This window comes from Paramisgurnus dabryanus, chromosome 12, assembly GCF_030506205.2.
Source record: "Paramisgurnus dabryanus chromosome 12, PD_genome_1.1, whole genome shotgun sequence".
Taxonomy (NCBI): Eukaryota; Metazoa; Chordata; class Actinopteri; order Cypriniformes; family Cobitidae; genus Paramisgurnus; species Paramisgurnus dabryanus.
In genome coordinates, this window is record NC_133348.1 from 38,279,803 (window position 1) to 38,295,183 (window position 15,381).

General features: G+C 44.1%; 1 protein-coding gene across 2 annotated transcripts in view; it reads left to right on the plus strand.

The window, feature by feature from the left end:
• The window catches only part of stxbp6l (syntaxin binding protein 6 (amisyn), like), a 42,695-nt gene extending 28,481 nt beyond the window's left edge, over positions 1 to 14,214 (plus strand). For both annotated transcript variants that reach the window (XM_065263703.2, XM_065263702.2), the window contains exons 6-7: positions 12,247 to 12,419; positions 12,672 to 14,214. In XM_065263703.2, coding sequence (XP_065119775.1) covers positions 12,247 to 12,419; positions 12,672 to 12,692 — 194 coding nt within the window. In that variant the 3' untranslated portion in view covers positions 12,693 to 14,214. The remainder of the gene's footprint in view (positions 1 to 12,246; positions 12,420 to 12,671) is intronic.
• The last annotated feature ends 1,167 nt before the right edge of the window (positions 14,215 to 15,381 follow it).

Here is a 15,381-nt window from a genome sequence, read left to right on the forward strand (position 1 = left end):
CGAACGGTGTACTTAGTATTAATATGCCCACCCCAGGACGCAGAGCGAAAAAAACGGTCTAAAGCGAGGGGAGATGGACACATAAAGTACACGTCTTACAGGTCTAAGGCTGCAAACCGATCTGAATATTGAAATACGAGCCTCGGCGTTATCATCCAAAAAGAACACCTTCGTAGAGCCGGTGCGTAAATCAAATCGATCGTAACCCACCGCGTATTTTGGGTACTATGAGATAAAGGCTGGAAAAACCCTATCATCATCATCATCTCGGTAAGAGGGACCGGCTCGAACATCCTTCGCCAACAGGATATCGACTTTTGCACGCAGTACATGTGCATCGGACGCTTTCACCACAGTGAAACGAAAGCCCGAATTTTGGGGAGTGCCGGATTCGTAACCGAGGCGGATCGTGCGTAAAACCCAACGAAACGGGCTGGGAACTGAAGCCAAGCACCCAGGCACCGTACGAGGAGAAATAACGACACTACCGAAGTACCCGCGGTGGGGCAGCGAAGCGAGACAGGTGGGACTGCCGGTGCGTCTGCTGTGACAGCATAAACATCTACAGTATGTGTGTGTGACACTGACCTGAGCCCGCTGAGGGTAACGGTCGTCTGGTCTCCTCTACGGAGAGCGCAGACTCCGATGAGGGTGCTGGTGGTCCGGTCTCCTCAGCGGAGCGCTCGGACTCCTCAGGTCACCCGCTGGCGATAGAGGAGAGGTAGGGGAGCTGGTGTGAACCCGCTCACGGCTCTCTCGATCCTCCGGAGACCTAGAGAGGGAAGAGGAATGCACTCTTATGTGTGGTTAAGTGGGTATCGGCCGAACAGCCGGTGGAACATATGCAAACCAAGGATTTTCCACCCGACCCTCTATCGGGGGAAGGAGCTCCATCTCCTGAAGAGTGATCCTCTGCCAATCCGGGTCGCCCTTCACTGGCCACTTAAACTCCCGAATTTCACGGGAAGCGGCTAAGCGGGCGGGGCGAGCTGCTGACGACCGGTTCCCCTGCGCTGCCGAGATGGGGTCCGAGGAGGGGAACGGAGGTGGTCGCCGCAGGACGCCGACGGCGAGAGGCAGACTGAGGAGCCGGCGTGGTGGACCAAGGGCAGCTCTCTTCCGCCGGGGCATGACCTAGGAGATCGCCTCAGTCTGCGCAGCGGAGCTGTCCGACTCCCCTGGCTCGCCGAAGAGGCCGGTCTGTGAGACAGGAGCATTCAAGTTGTTCTCGTCTGCGTCCGTCATGTCAGCCAGACACAGCCAAAGGTGGCGATCTTGAACCACTGTGGTGGACATCGCACGACTGAAGGTCGCGGGCTCCCTCGTAAATCCTTGGTGAGCCTGCAGCAATGTTATTGCGTGCAGGGCCGAAGCCGCCTCTCCGGCATGCCTGATGGGCAGCGTCCGTAACCGGACGACTGTCTACAAACACGGGAGGAAAGGGTTGGGTGGTCCCTCCAGGAACGCATCCCGCTCCACTGAAGGGGTCCCCGCCCTTAGCGGCTCCGTTGGTGAGGGAGGTGAGGGGTGAAGCTGAACGGCCGGACGGCCGCAAATCACGTCAGCTCTTCGTGCCGCGGGAAAGAAAGGCACAGGAGGAGAGGACCGAGAGGCCCGAGCAGCTCCGAAGTACCAATCATGTGGGCGGGACGGTTCGGGCGGAGAGGGGTTAACCTTTCCAACTCTACCGTCTCCGCCGCTCGCGGGCACGGCCGCCATCTCCGGAACGACTCTGCCTCGGAGGAAAAATGGACACCCCTCTGATGCTGCAGAAGTGACGGGACCAGAAGGAGGTCCAATGGATTCGGCAGACATCGTAGAACACGACTCTGCAGTCTCCACCGGAGCCTCAACCGGCTGAGGATGAGAAGGCCGGTAGGTGGAGGACGCATCCTCCGTCCTACTCAGCGTAGTGACGCGAAGGGCGCCCTGCGAGCGCTTGACAGCCGCACCATGGCGGCGTCAGCACTGCAAAGGCGCGGACAGCGTTCCCGTAGAAACGACAGTCGTCTCCGCAATCCAAGAGGGTTATGCTCTCACAGAGAGAACAGAAACTCTCCACGAACGCAGCCCCGGAGTGCTCGATGCCTGAGCACGAAGACAGCGCTCGTGACCGTCACTGGAAACCTTATACTTCTCGCATCCAAGATCGCACGGGCGAAAAGCTATCCTGAAAAGGACGCTGATCTCCGCATATACGAGAGAGTGGCTGCCTTTAAAAAGACACAGAGCTCTCACGTATCACTCTTTTAGGGAAATCACTCTTTAGGTGCTCAGCTGATGATGCGCACAGGGAAGGCAACGCACACACTAAACTCAAAACAAAAAAGATGCAGAGCCGTGGAATACTGCGAGCGTCCGCTGTGTTAGTACTGCTTGTCAATCAACTTCAGCAACCGTTCCCAGAAGAGCAGAGAGTAGCTTCTCAGTAGCAGATAAAGCCGGCTTTCGAAGCGAAAAAGCTAATTTCCCTATTTGCACCTGCTGCTTATAAAGGCACCTGGCGGGGCGGCGCCAGCATTATGCAAATATCTCAATGCCAAGTTCATTGGCGTTTTTGTAGTAAACAAAGCAGATTGGTCTCTCTAAGCGAGTTCCCAATTCGTCGGTCACGACGTGACGTCGTAGTGACCGACTGAAAGGGAACACATTTTGGAAAGTTTTTTTATTATTAACTTAAAAGTGCCTTGATAGTTTTGTGTATTATACTGTTGTGTTGTTTAACTTACAATATTATATCTATTGTAGGGGATTGCCCCGTTAAATGCTGATAGATATATTATTGACCGCTGCAGTACTCTGGTCAGGGAGTCGGAGTCATCTTCTCAATTTAGTTATTTATTGTACAAGAGTAACCATTTGCACATAGTGTACTTTGAGGTAGTTTTATTATATGACTATATATATGACAGCAATATTAGCCGCGATGCTAGCGGGATTAATCCGCTCATTAAACAGTGTCAAATTATAATTCAAAAGATCGCTATGCATCAAACCCGGTTAATATTTACACAGCTGAGGTAAATTGTATAAAATGCATCAACGATTATACAAAGATGCAAACTTACTCGTCACAAACTTTCTTGCACATAAACACTGCATGAGTGAGCACGCGATCTGACTGCTACGCAAAGTGAATTATAGTGAATAGGCAGTTACGGAACGTTCCTATACATGCTGGAAACTCTGCACTACGTCAGTTACGTAAGTAATGACTTAAAACGTCACACACAGTAAACTTAAAGGGGAGAATTCACAACAGCCGCCCCCACATTTGAGCAGCAAATGGGTAATAAAGAGAATTCACTAAATGTCTTCAGTATCACCTTTCAAGGCCGGCAACTTTACCAGGCGAGCAACTGGTCTGATATAAATTTTACCCTCAGTAAGAACTTCAGCAGTACGCACATATCCGTCAGTGCTGGGGAATGTCTTACGAACTCGGCCTATGCGCCACTGAGCTCTTGGGAGTTGTGGGTCTACTATGAGCACTACAGAGTCCACTTCAAGATTTCCTGCAGCTTTTAACCACTTCTGTCGGGTCTGAAGTGTAGGCAAGTAGTTTCTTGTAAAGTGTATCCAGAATTGGTCCACCATGTTCTGACAGTGGCGCCACCTTCGCCGCCCCATATCTCCAGGAGCATATGCTACCTGAGGGAGTGATGCATCCCGCCGCCCCATAAGGAGAAGGTTTGGAGTGATCGGATCAATATCAGCAATGTCTGTCGAAGCATATCCCAGTGGCTTCGAATTAAGTATCCCTTCCACCTCAACTAGGACTGTAGACAGAACATCCTCTGTAACTGCTTCGTTTCCGACAGCTACCTGGAGAGCATTCTTTATACAACGGACTTCACGCTCCCATATTCCACCAAAATGCGGAGCACTGGGGGGATTAAACTTGAAGTTGATTTGGTAGTCAGAAAGCTTAGTTTTAAGATCTTGCTCCATTACTGAGAAAGCATCCCTCAGCTCCCTGTCTGCTCCACGGAAATTGGTGCCACAATCAGAACGGATCTCATGTGGTTTACCTCTTCTGGCTATGAACCGGCGGAGCGCAAGAAGGAATGCATCTACATCCATTGAATTAAGGAGTTCAATGTGAACCGCCTTAGTTGTGAGACATTTGATGATAAGTCCCCAGCGTTTCTCATTTCGCCTTCCTATTTTGACCAAATATGGGCCAAAGCAATCTACACCAGTTGAATAGAAGGGTGGACAAAGCAGACGGAGGCGTTCTGGTGGCAAATCTGCCATTGGAGGAATCTTTGGCTGCGCTCTCCAGCGCTGACAGGACAGACAGTTGAGTTGATGGTGCTTGATGGCCTGGCGTCCTCTGAGGATCCAATACTGTCTGCGTATCTCTGCATAAACTCTCTCTGCACCTGGGTGTAAGAGACGCTCATCAAATTCTCTGATAAGGAGTTTAGTTATGGCATTTTTTGGGTCCAACACAATGGGGTGAATCTGTTCCGGGTCTGTATTTGCCATTCTCCGTAATCTGCCCCCTACTCTTATGACATTTATCAGTGGATCCCACTCAGGAGCAAGACTGACCAAACGACTGTGTGCAGGAACTGGTTTCTGTGCTTGTAGGGCAGAGATTTCTTCAGGAAAGTCCTGCAATTGGGATGCCCTGAGTAGAACAGCTTCTGCTTCCCTAGTAGTCATAGGCTCACTAGTCGTGGCATCTGAGGTGGTCGTCCCTTGACATGTTTTTCGAGTCACCTCCAATAGTTCATGCCATGTGTTGAACTGCGTGGCATCGGGGAGGTTGGTAGCAGCTTCAACTGTCATTAGGCAATAGCAGGGGGAGCTTTTCAATTCAGATATTCCATTACATTGTGAAACTTCAGGTTTTGTAGGCCAGTGTTCTGGGCTTTGCTTTAGGAATAAAGGCCCTTGACTCCATCGACTAGGTTCAGACAGACTTTGAAGGGATTTGCCTCTTGTTATATCATCGGCCGGGTTGTTTTGGGTATTCACATACCTCCATGATCTGTGGTCTGTTAACTCTTGTATCTCTGATACTCGTGTTCCAACAAACACCTTATATCGACAAGAGTCTGACTGAATCCACTCCAAAACGGTCATGGAGTCCGTCCACAGAATTGTCTGGCTGATGGTAAGTGTCATCTCATCTCTCACCAGTTTGGCTAGCTGAGCTCCAGCTAAGGCGGCGCAAAGTTCCAGACGAGGTATAGACTGCTGCCTTTTAGGAGCGACTCTTGATCTGGCCATGATGAAGGAAACATGAATGTCACTGTCAGTTTGGACTGCCAAGTATGCCACTGCCCCATATGCTCTTTCAGAGGCGTCACAGAACACATGAAGGGAATTGTGATGTTCTACTGCTTTTGTGTTGGTCGGTGAGTAACAGCGAGGAATGGATATTGCACTGAGATGTGTCAGTTCACTCTCCCAACTGTTCCAAGCTGCCTGGAGGTTTGGTGGTAAGTCTGGGTCATCCCAGTCTCTTTTTTTAGCCCACAACTGCTGAATGATCACCTTTGCCCTGGTCGTGAATGGGAGTATGAATCCCAGTGGATCGTACTGAGATGCCAATACCTGGTAAGCTGCTCTCATAGTCAGAGTTGCATGCTCAATGGGCCGATAACGATATCCAAGTGTATCAGTTGCACAGTTCCACCTGAGACCTAATGTGGGCTCCATCGGGTCAACCTGAGTTTGGACTAGCCACTGCTCTGTGGCCAATGAGCGGGCTTCAGTAGGAAGATGTGCCACCACGGCTTGCTGATTACTAGCCCATTGTCTAAGATCAAACCCTCCTTCAGCTAGCATGCTGCGTAATTGATCCACTGCCTGTTTGGCTGCAGGGATGGTGGGAAAGCTTGTGAGGCAGTTGTCAACATAAAAGCTTTGTTGCACTATTTGCTGCAGCCCTGGATATTTGGGATCAGAATTCTGTGCATGATGCTGCAGAGCAAAGATGGCACAGCATGGACTGCTCGTTGTACCGAATGGGAGGACCTGCCACTCATATACATCTGGAGGGTTTTCACTCTGCAGATCTCTCCAAATGAAACGGAGAAAGGGTCTGTCCCTGGACAGAAGACGGACCTGATGGAACATACCCTTATTATCTGCACTTAAGGCTACATGATGTTGTCTGAATCTTATCAGAACACCCAACAGGGACGGACCAAGCGTAGGACCTGGTAGGAGTTGATCATTAAGAGACTGACCTTGGTGTTTGAATGAACAGTTGAAGACTAATCGTGGCTTGTTATTATGGCTCACCAAATGGTGGGGCAAATACCATGAATCCTCTGACAGGGCTGCTTCACTTTGGTTGAGTTTGGCAACATAACCGGACTCAATGAGCTTGGCAATCTCTCCTGAGTAAACTGAGGCCTTAACAATGTCCTTTTTTAGTCTTCTCTCAGTGCTTCTCAGATTGGCAAGAACGGATTGCACGGAGCCTTTGAGCTTATGTGCGTCTGCTTTCCACAGAAGAGGAGTGGCGTAACGCAGTACTCCTTTAACACTGATTTGCTGTGTTTGGGACTCAAGCATCTGCACAGCCTCTTTGTCCTGTTTTGAACGAACAATCAGCTTCTCATTACGAAAGGGCAGCACGTCCAGTTGCCATAATCTTTCCACATTCCTGTAGAGAAGATCATCTGGGTGAGTGGTAGAGAGAAAGAAACATTACTGCACTGATGAATGGTCTGCAGAACACATGACTGCACCTTGGAGAGCCCATCCGAGAGCTGTATGTATTGCTACTGGTCCCCCTTTGGGGCCTTGGCGAATAGGCTCTTTTGCAGTGATGAGATGTACTTGGTCTGAACCTATGAGCAACAGTGGACGTACTTTGTTAAATGGCTGTAGCGGAACTCCTCTTAGGTGTGCATACTTCCTCTGTAGTGTCTGAATGGGGTATGACTGTTCAACCAGATCAAGACCAGAAGCTGTGAAGGCTCCAGACACTTGATAGCGTTTCTCTGGGTTAGCCTTTGGAGAGATGTCGAATGTGACCTTAGAGCCACTGAGATGAGTAGTATCAGGGCGTACAGTGCGAAGAGTGAGAGTCTCAGGCTCACCTTTCAGCTGGAGCTGCTGAACGGCAGTGGGCAGGATCATTGTGCGTTGTGCTCCGTCATCTAGTATTGCATAAGTCTCTAGTGTCTTGGATTTGTAATGTAACAGCACCGGTACTACTTTCAGAAGGACTCTGCCGGACGTAAGTGAGGGCAGGAGGTATATACGACTCTCATGGTTATCTGATGTTGAGTTGGGTTTATGGTTCTGGGCCACCTCATGAAGCACCTGCAGATGAATTTCTCCACAGTCCCTGCAGGGTTTCTTTAAGTTGCATACCTCAGGTGCATGTAAACGAGCACATTTCCAGCAACGTTTCCCTTCTGAAATCCACTTACAAAGTTCATCAACTGGTCGTTCTTTGATATGGCGGCATTGAGTGATATAGTGGTCTTTACTGCCACAGAAGAGACAGTTGACTTTGGTTGAGGTTCTCCTTTGAGATACCGTAGGGCTAAGAGGCAGTTTTGGCTCGGTTGGTGCTGCTCCATGATACAGGATTGTGCTTTGGATTTTGGGTTTAGCGACAGACTTCTCCTTTAAGGTGCTTGGCTTTTCCTGCTGATATCTCTGCACTAATCTACTAGACAGTCTTTGCTGCTGAGCTTTTACTTGTAGCCATCCTGCAAAGTCTTGTAGGTTGTAGGGATTGATATAGGGGGAGGTCAACTTCCCTTGCAGCTGCAGAAACTCAATGAAGCCATCTCTTAAGTACTTAGGCAGCTTACTGAGCAAGCGATCTACGTGTGAGCAGCAGTTCAACTCCATACCTCTGGGCCCTTCTAAAGACAACAGCATGCTTACTAACAGGTGAACACGAAGAGCGAAACTCTGAAAGCTGCGAGCATCATTTGGTTTAACCTCTGGTGCAGTGAGTATTGCCGCTATTTCACTCTGAGCCAGCTGGTGAGGTTGACCATACTGCAACTGGAGCGCTTGCATGGCTGCCGAGTATGGATATGGATGATGCCGGCATGACTGCCCAATCATCTGTGCTTCAGGGAATTTGAGATGTTCAAGCAAAATGTGGTATTTATACTTCTCATCTAACTCTGTGTGAGGTTCAAGCAGGTTGTCCAGTGCTAACTTTAAGTTTGCGAATTCCCTTTCATTATCATTCACAAAATCAGGAATCTTTGGCTGAGGGGCAGAGTGAAGAGTGCGATAAGGCATTACCTGTTCTTGTTTGATTGCCTTGCCAAATGGCAACTGGGATGGTACAGCAAAAGCTGGAACTGGAGCACCAATGATAGGTTGAGTGACTGAAGCTGCTGGATGTATAGGTGAGTACTGAGGAATCGAGTAACTTGATGCAGATGTAAATGGAACTGTATTTGGAGGTAAGGTAGCATGAGGTAGGGTTGGGAAGCTGCTGTGAGGCACATTGGGATGCTGAGACAGCGGTACAGGTACCATTGGCCGATGTGGTACCAGAGGCTGAAAGCCTGTACGACTTGCATCATAAGGAGGGAAATATTGAGGCACAGTGTCTGCTATGTCAGCATGTCGATCTTGTGATGAAACAGTAGATAATGACCCTGATGATATTGATGAGTACTTAGGGAGTGTAACAGCAGGGGTTATTGGAACAAATCCAGCTTTGAACTGCTCGGACTCTGCAACAGGTGTTTTTGCTTCTTGTTTCACAGCAGTAATATGCCCTAACGTTACAGGATTACAGTACACTGGCTTGATATGTGACTCTATGTCAGTTGACTGCAGTAAAGGAGAAGCATGACCTGACGATGAGGTAGGGGAGTTAAGCGAATCTACTGCAGGTGATCTAGTTGGACGTGTAGCAGTCTTAACACTCTGATCATCTTCCTCATAATCTTCTTCTTCATCCAGGAATGATGTGATATGTTGTATCAATTCTTGTCGCCGACGTTGTCGTTGTTCGTAGCGTTTAAGTTTGCTCTGAAGCACAGCCATAGTAGCAGCCTCATCCAATTCCTTATCTGTCATGGACTTCAATAACTTCCTCAATGAACTCATGCTCAACAAGTCAGAAGAACTTGTGTCCGAATTCTCACTCTGGCTGGAGTCTGGTCGTGTTGGACTTGCTATACCCACTGCGGCTGCGGCTCCTTTCTGCTCCTCTGGGGCCTCTGCTGTAGGCTGGGAGGAAAGGGCCGGTCGGTGATGGCCATAGTCAAGGACATACTCTTCCAGGTGTTTGGGTGTGCGGCGCTGCCTTGAGGGTCTGACTGATGTCTCAACATGTGGAAGAGAGGCTCCTCTGTCTTCTGATGACATCACTGCAGTAGTCAATATATCCGGCTCGAAGGACCAATGTAGGGGATTGCCCCGTTAAATGCTGATAGATATATTATTGACCGCTGCAGTACTCTGGTCAGGGAGTCGGAGTCATCTTCTCAATTTAGTTATTTATTGTACAAGAGTAACCATTTGCACATAGTGTACTTTGAGGTAGTTTTATTATATGACTATATATATGACAGCAATATTAGCCGCGATGCTAGCGGGATTAATCCGCTCATTAAACAGTGTCAAATTATAATTCAAAAGATCGCTATGCATCAAACCCGGTTAATATTTACACAGCTGAGGTAAATTGTATAAAATGCATCAACGATTATACAAAGATGCAAACTTACTCGTCACAAACTTTCTTGCACATAAACACTGCATGAGTGAGCACGCGATCTGACTGCTACGCAAAGTGAATTATAGTGAATAGGCAGTTACGGAACGTTCCTATACATGCTGGAAACTCTGCACTACGTCAGTTACGTAAGTAATGACTTAAAACGTCACACACAGTAAACTTAAAGGGGAGAATTCACAACATCTATTATGACTAAAGTTAGCTTGACTTATCTTTATCAAAGATAAATATGTCATCAGAACAGCAACCCCTAAATGTCCCACCACAGCCACATGTAAGTTTGTAATATTTTGGTTAGTAACTGTGTTTATTACCTTTATTTTGTTTGTCTGCATTCTTAGCGTGCAAACTACATTTTGTTGCTTACGTTAAGTAATTTATAAAAAAAGCAGTAGGCTAACTCCCAGGATAACTTTATTTGGCAAACTAAGGGAACAATAAAGGCTTAACTTTGTTCTCCATAATGATTTAAACATTATTTAAACTTATAACGTTAACTAGAATGCACGTTGCTGCCAGACATTTCAGATGTTAAATTGAAATTGGTCTTCTTGAGGCTTGGGGAGGATGTATGAGAGTTATGCAATCAACATACAAAGTACGTGTATTCCATTACAGGAGCAGGAATAGATATGTTAATAGTTACATTTAGTAACATTTTGCATTATTAGCAGAATTAATATAGTAATTCATTTAAAAAAAATTAAGATAACGTAAGCAACGAAATGTAGTTTGCACGCTAAGAATGCAGACAAACAAAGTAAAGGTAATAAACACAGTAATTATATAACCAAAATATTACAAACTACTCACATGTGGCTTTGGTGGGACATTTAGGGGTTGTCTGCAGCTGTGCTTTGAAAAAGATAAGTCAAGCTAACTTTAATCACAATATGAGATATAATATTGCAAGTTAAACAACACAACAGCATTATAATACACAAAACTATCAAGGCACTTTTATTTTTCCAAAATGTGTTTTAATCCACTAGTCTCACTGTAGTCAGTTATTTTTTAAGATTTGTTTCAGTAAGCTTCCGTGATGCTGTAGATAGTTCGACCAGACAGGCTTTGGTTCTACTAGCGATTTGGTTGGAGACCAACAGCCAATCAAAATTGACCTTTAATTTTCTGATTGGTTGATTTTGTGGCACACTTGTTACGCTGCGCGCACAGAAAGAGGTTGAGAGAGAGAGAGAGAGAGAGAGAGAGAGAGAGAGAGAGAGAGAGAGAGAGAGAGAGGTTTGTGAGAGAGCACCAAAGTAAACTGCATGAGACGGGTTATTACTGCACGTAAATATATGGATAATAGCAAACAAGCAAATACATTTATTGAGCACAGAATAGTTTTTTTATTTGCTCAAACGATTTTTTTTTTGCGGTTGTTAATTTCTGTTCAAAATATAATGTAATGTGTTTGCAAAATATAGTTCTCTGTGCTCAAAACTTACAATTGCTCGCTCAGGATTGAGGCACAAATATTACGCCCAATTATTTACATGTTCGTAGGTATATGGGTCTGTGTTAATTTTAGGAATGAAAAATGCAATTTATTTGGAAGCATACGCAGCAGTTTGTGTCGTGTGGCCTCTGGCCTGGGATCAGTCAATCCCTCGCTCGCCCCCCTTAAAGAGTAACTAAACCCTAAACCAACTTTTTTTAGTTAATGATCTGTAAGAATGATGCTTTATTAGTGCTGTTCATTGATTTTAGTAATTTTTTTGACATTTGGATATAAAGTGTTTCAATACTACAATATATGGTGTAAAAACGTCTGATTGCTGCCCTCTTCAGGTTGAACGGTGGCTACTGCAGTTGAATTTTCCCATTGGATGTTGGGTCCAAAAAGGACTCGTGACGTAAGCAGGTTCAAGCTCACCACGCCCTTGTTACGATCTCACCACACACTTGATACGAGCTTAGTTCGTCGCATCTATCTTTGTTGGGATCTGCCCACTTTTCTTGCATTTTTCAAATATTGACAGTGGGTGGAGTCAGGCTCTGACCAGGGGTTTAGTTACCCTTTAAGGCGAGTGAGGAACTTGCAGTCGCAAGTTGATTCCACGCCCCTCTCCCCCTGTGCCTCTTCCGACACGCACACAACCTGTGTGTATCTCAACAACTTGACATGGAAATGAGCGGTAGTCTAGAAAACTGTTTTGATATATATATTTTTTTTAGGGCGCTTACATTTCTAACAATATGAGCGCCCCTGCCCTCATGCAAAAAACTTCAAAATAAAAGTGTTGACTCACTTTCATATCAAATACTATTCAATCGGAATAATGACAAAATGACATAAGCTATAGCAACGTGGTTGATTTTAATGTTCAATAATGATTAAAAATTTTTTTTAGATAAAATGATTGGAGGAACGAATTTTTGAATTTTACCTCATATGTGAGCATGTGTGATCCCGCGCCCACATGAACTCTGGCGAACTTTGGCGTTGTGCCAAGAAGATGAATCTAGAAATTTCTACTAATATAACGTCGAGAAGATTCTAGACTTGACTGAGAGTTAATGACCCTGTTTCTTACTTTTTTTTACAGGACCAGCTGTAAAAACATCTAAGAGCAGCCCCTCCCCTCCGGTGGTTAGGAAGATGGGAAATGTGATGCGAAGGGCTAGTCAGGTTCTAAGTGAGCGTGGAGATCATTTGATGAAGGTTGATGATAAGAACAACCAGCTGTTTCATGGTGCCAAATCAGAAGCTGCTCAGAAGGTTAGCTAATCAAAGGGCCTACACACATTTTTACTTATGTCGTTTTTGTCTATTTTATGTGGTATAATAACTGGTTAATCTGAAAAAATTGGGTCTTAGTTACTGAACCTGTTTGTTTCCTTGTTTTATAAAGAATTTTACTGGCTTCATTTTTATGATAATTCATAGTAAAGGACAGTGTGGTCTAGAGTAATTTTTATTTTTGTTTTAATCTAAGAAAGTATGATTAACACTGTTTTCGATTCCCCCCAGCTGGCCCTGAAGCAGATTTAGAAGTGTTCAGGACGGATTGCCAATAACATTTTAAATAGCTTTTAATCATCTGGTAGCTGTTTATAAAGCTTTTAACTATCTAATTTTCACAGTGAACCTAAAGATGCTAGGTGCAAGCAATCCTTTAATAAAAGTATTTTTAGACAGTGGATGTGGATGCTTAAATCAGAAAAAGTTGAGGTTAATTTATGTTTGTTTTGTAAAACATGTTTCATAATATTAGTATACTAGCCAACATTTGAAGTGGATCAAAAAAGTTGATTAAAGTTTTCCTAAGACTAGATGGGTATTGTTAAAAATTTTAGGACAACTTTTACTGATCCACTTCAAATGTTGTGTATTATGGTCTTATCTTTTTTCACTTTCATGGGTTCTAGCAATTGTGAATGTATTTACTCACATTGAACAAGGGTGATCTTATAAAGGTTTTATGAAGAAATGTAATTAGTTAAATCACTTTTGTGAAAAAAAAAATGTGCTAATCTCTTGAAATAGGATTTAGCACTTAAGCAATAAAAATGTGTATGGAACTACAGTTTCTATCATGAATGTCTGATCTTTGATTTGTGACACACTACTTGTAGTTCACACTGCCTCAACAAACAACAACAAATACTGTATCAACATTCTTAATTGGCCTGTACTTTTAGAATGTTGTGAATAACAACTCTTGCTTTCATACTGCACCAACAAACAGCAATAAACTTGCAGATATAGGGAGCATATATTAATAATTTGAAATTGCGTTAATTTTTTAAAATGTTTTTTGGCAAGTTTTATGGTGTTGATTAGATCAGTGTGTATCAACTTAGCTTTACCTTGGTTCACCCTTGAAGAAAATTTAATTCGAAAGAATATGACCTTTATTGTATTGATCACCTCAGCATTATGGGATATACATTTTGTTTTTCATGTGAAAAATTATAATGACTGGCATGTAATTTTACACAAGAAATATGCAAATATTTATGGATATATAGTAACACAGAGACATAAAAATAGATTGTGTACTTTAATATCGCCTGTACATCTCCATTTATATAAATTTTATATGTTAACACATGATGTTACTTAAATCTGCTTCCTAGAGGTTTATAAGAGATGTTGACAAATACTGAAAGCTCATTGTGAACACAATGTATGTATTTAAAAGTCTTGGTAAGTCTCTTTGTGGATAAAAGTCTTGTTCAGTCAAAACTGTTTTGTGTCTAGTGTAACTAATGTATGTATCTAATTCTGGGCTGATAACTGATGTGAGAAACCATTTTATGATTGTCTGTAGCAGGCTCATGAACCTGTCCAATAAAAAAAAACAGAAGGGTATTTTTTGCTTTAAGTTGAATACACTGTTTGGTGATGGCATATTCAGTGCAGCCTGCTTTTGGTTTCCCTCCTTGAGTTTCCTAATATATTTGTAACTAAATTTTGTTTGTTTGTAACTGTCTTCTTGTCTTATGACACTGATTTAAGAAAAACTAGTTAAATTGTCCACCTTTACTTAATAAATGAAATGTGATCCACACGGTGTTGCCTGTTATGCATGATCAAAATAGCTGAAACCCACTTATCACCACATGTCTGTACGGGAGGGGCCTATTGGAGCTGACGTATCAGCGCGGCCGCCATCTTGGATGGGTCCCCAATAAACCCCCTGCATTTATTTCTGAGGCAGGTGAATCATCAACTAGAATAATCATATATCCCCCAATTTTTACCAAGGTTTTCACACGGTTTGGTTACACGTAAGTAACATCAGTTATGATGAAATATTATTATAAATGGTAAAATAACCAAAATTATTGTTCAGTCTTACTTGTGAAAGGTGACATCAGCATCCATAAGCTGCACAAAATACGAGCATAGTTGCTCACTCTCCGTTGACTCTGGTGCTAGCATACAGTCGGCCGATATGTTTGGCCGATTTTCTATATGTACATAATAATCAAAATGTTCTCATCATTAGCAGATATTTTAAATGTAAAAATGTCACTATTTAAGTCAAAGTATTTATAAAAATTATGACTGGTCTTTCTGAAGAGTTTTACAACCTCCTCTGCACCATGCATTTTTCAAACACAGATATTACCTGACAATCTGCTGTCATCAACTTTGATCAGTTTTTTACCATGGCTTTTATTGCTTTGTAGGATAAAATCTGGGGCGGCAGTGGCCTAGTGGTTCATGTAGGAAGGTTGGTGGTTCAATCCCCGGCTCCACTGGACCAACTGTCGAGGTGTCCTTGAGCAAGACACCTAACCCCAGCTGCTCCCGATGAGCTGGATGGCGCCTTGCATGGCTGACACCGCCGTCGGTGTATGAATGTGTGAGTGAATGGGTGAATGTGAGGCTAATTGTAAAGCGCTTTGGATGGCCATAGGTCTGTTAAAAGCGCTATATAAATGCAGTCCATTTACCATTTACCATAAAATCCTTATTTGGTAGACCTGATACATTTTTTATTCATCATAAAGTTAACATAGTAAATGTCTATGTTTTTTAGTTGAGACTGTTATTTAGGGCAAATCTTTCTAAACACATTTACATTCTCATTTCTGAGGCGCTATAAGTGACTGATTGTGCTGACAGTGACGTCTTGTGAGTTTAGTGTTGGGACAGATCTGTTGTTTCATTCAAATCTGTTGTTTCAGTTCAATCAAACGAATCAGTACAAAGGAGTCAGTTCGCGAAT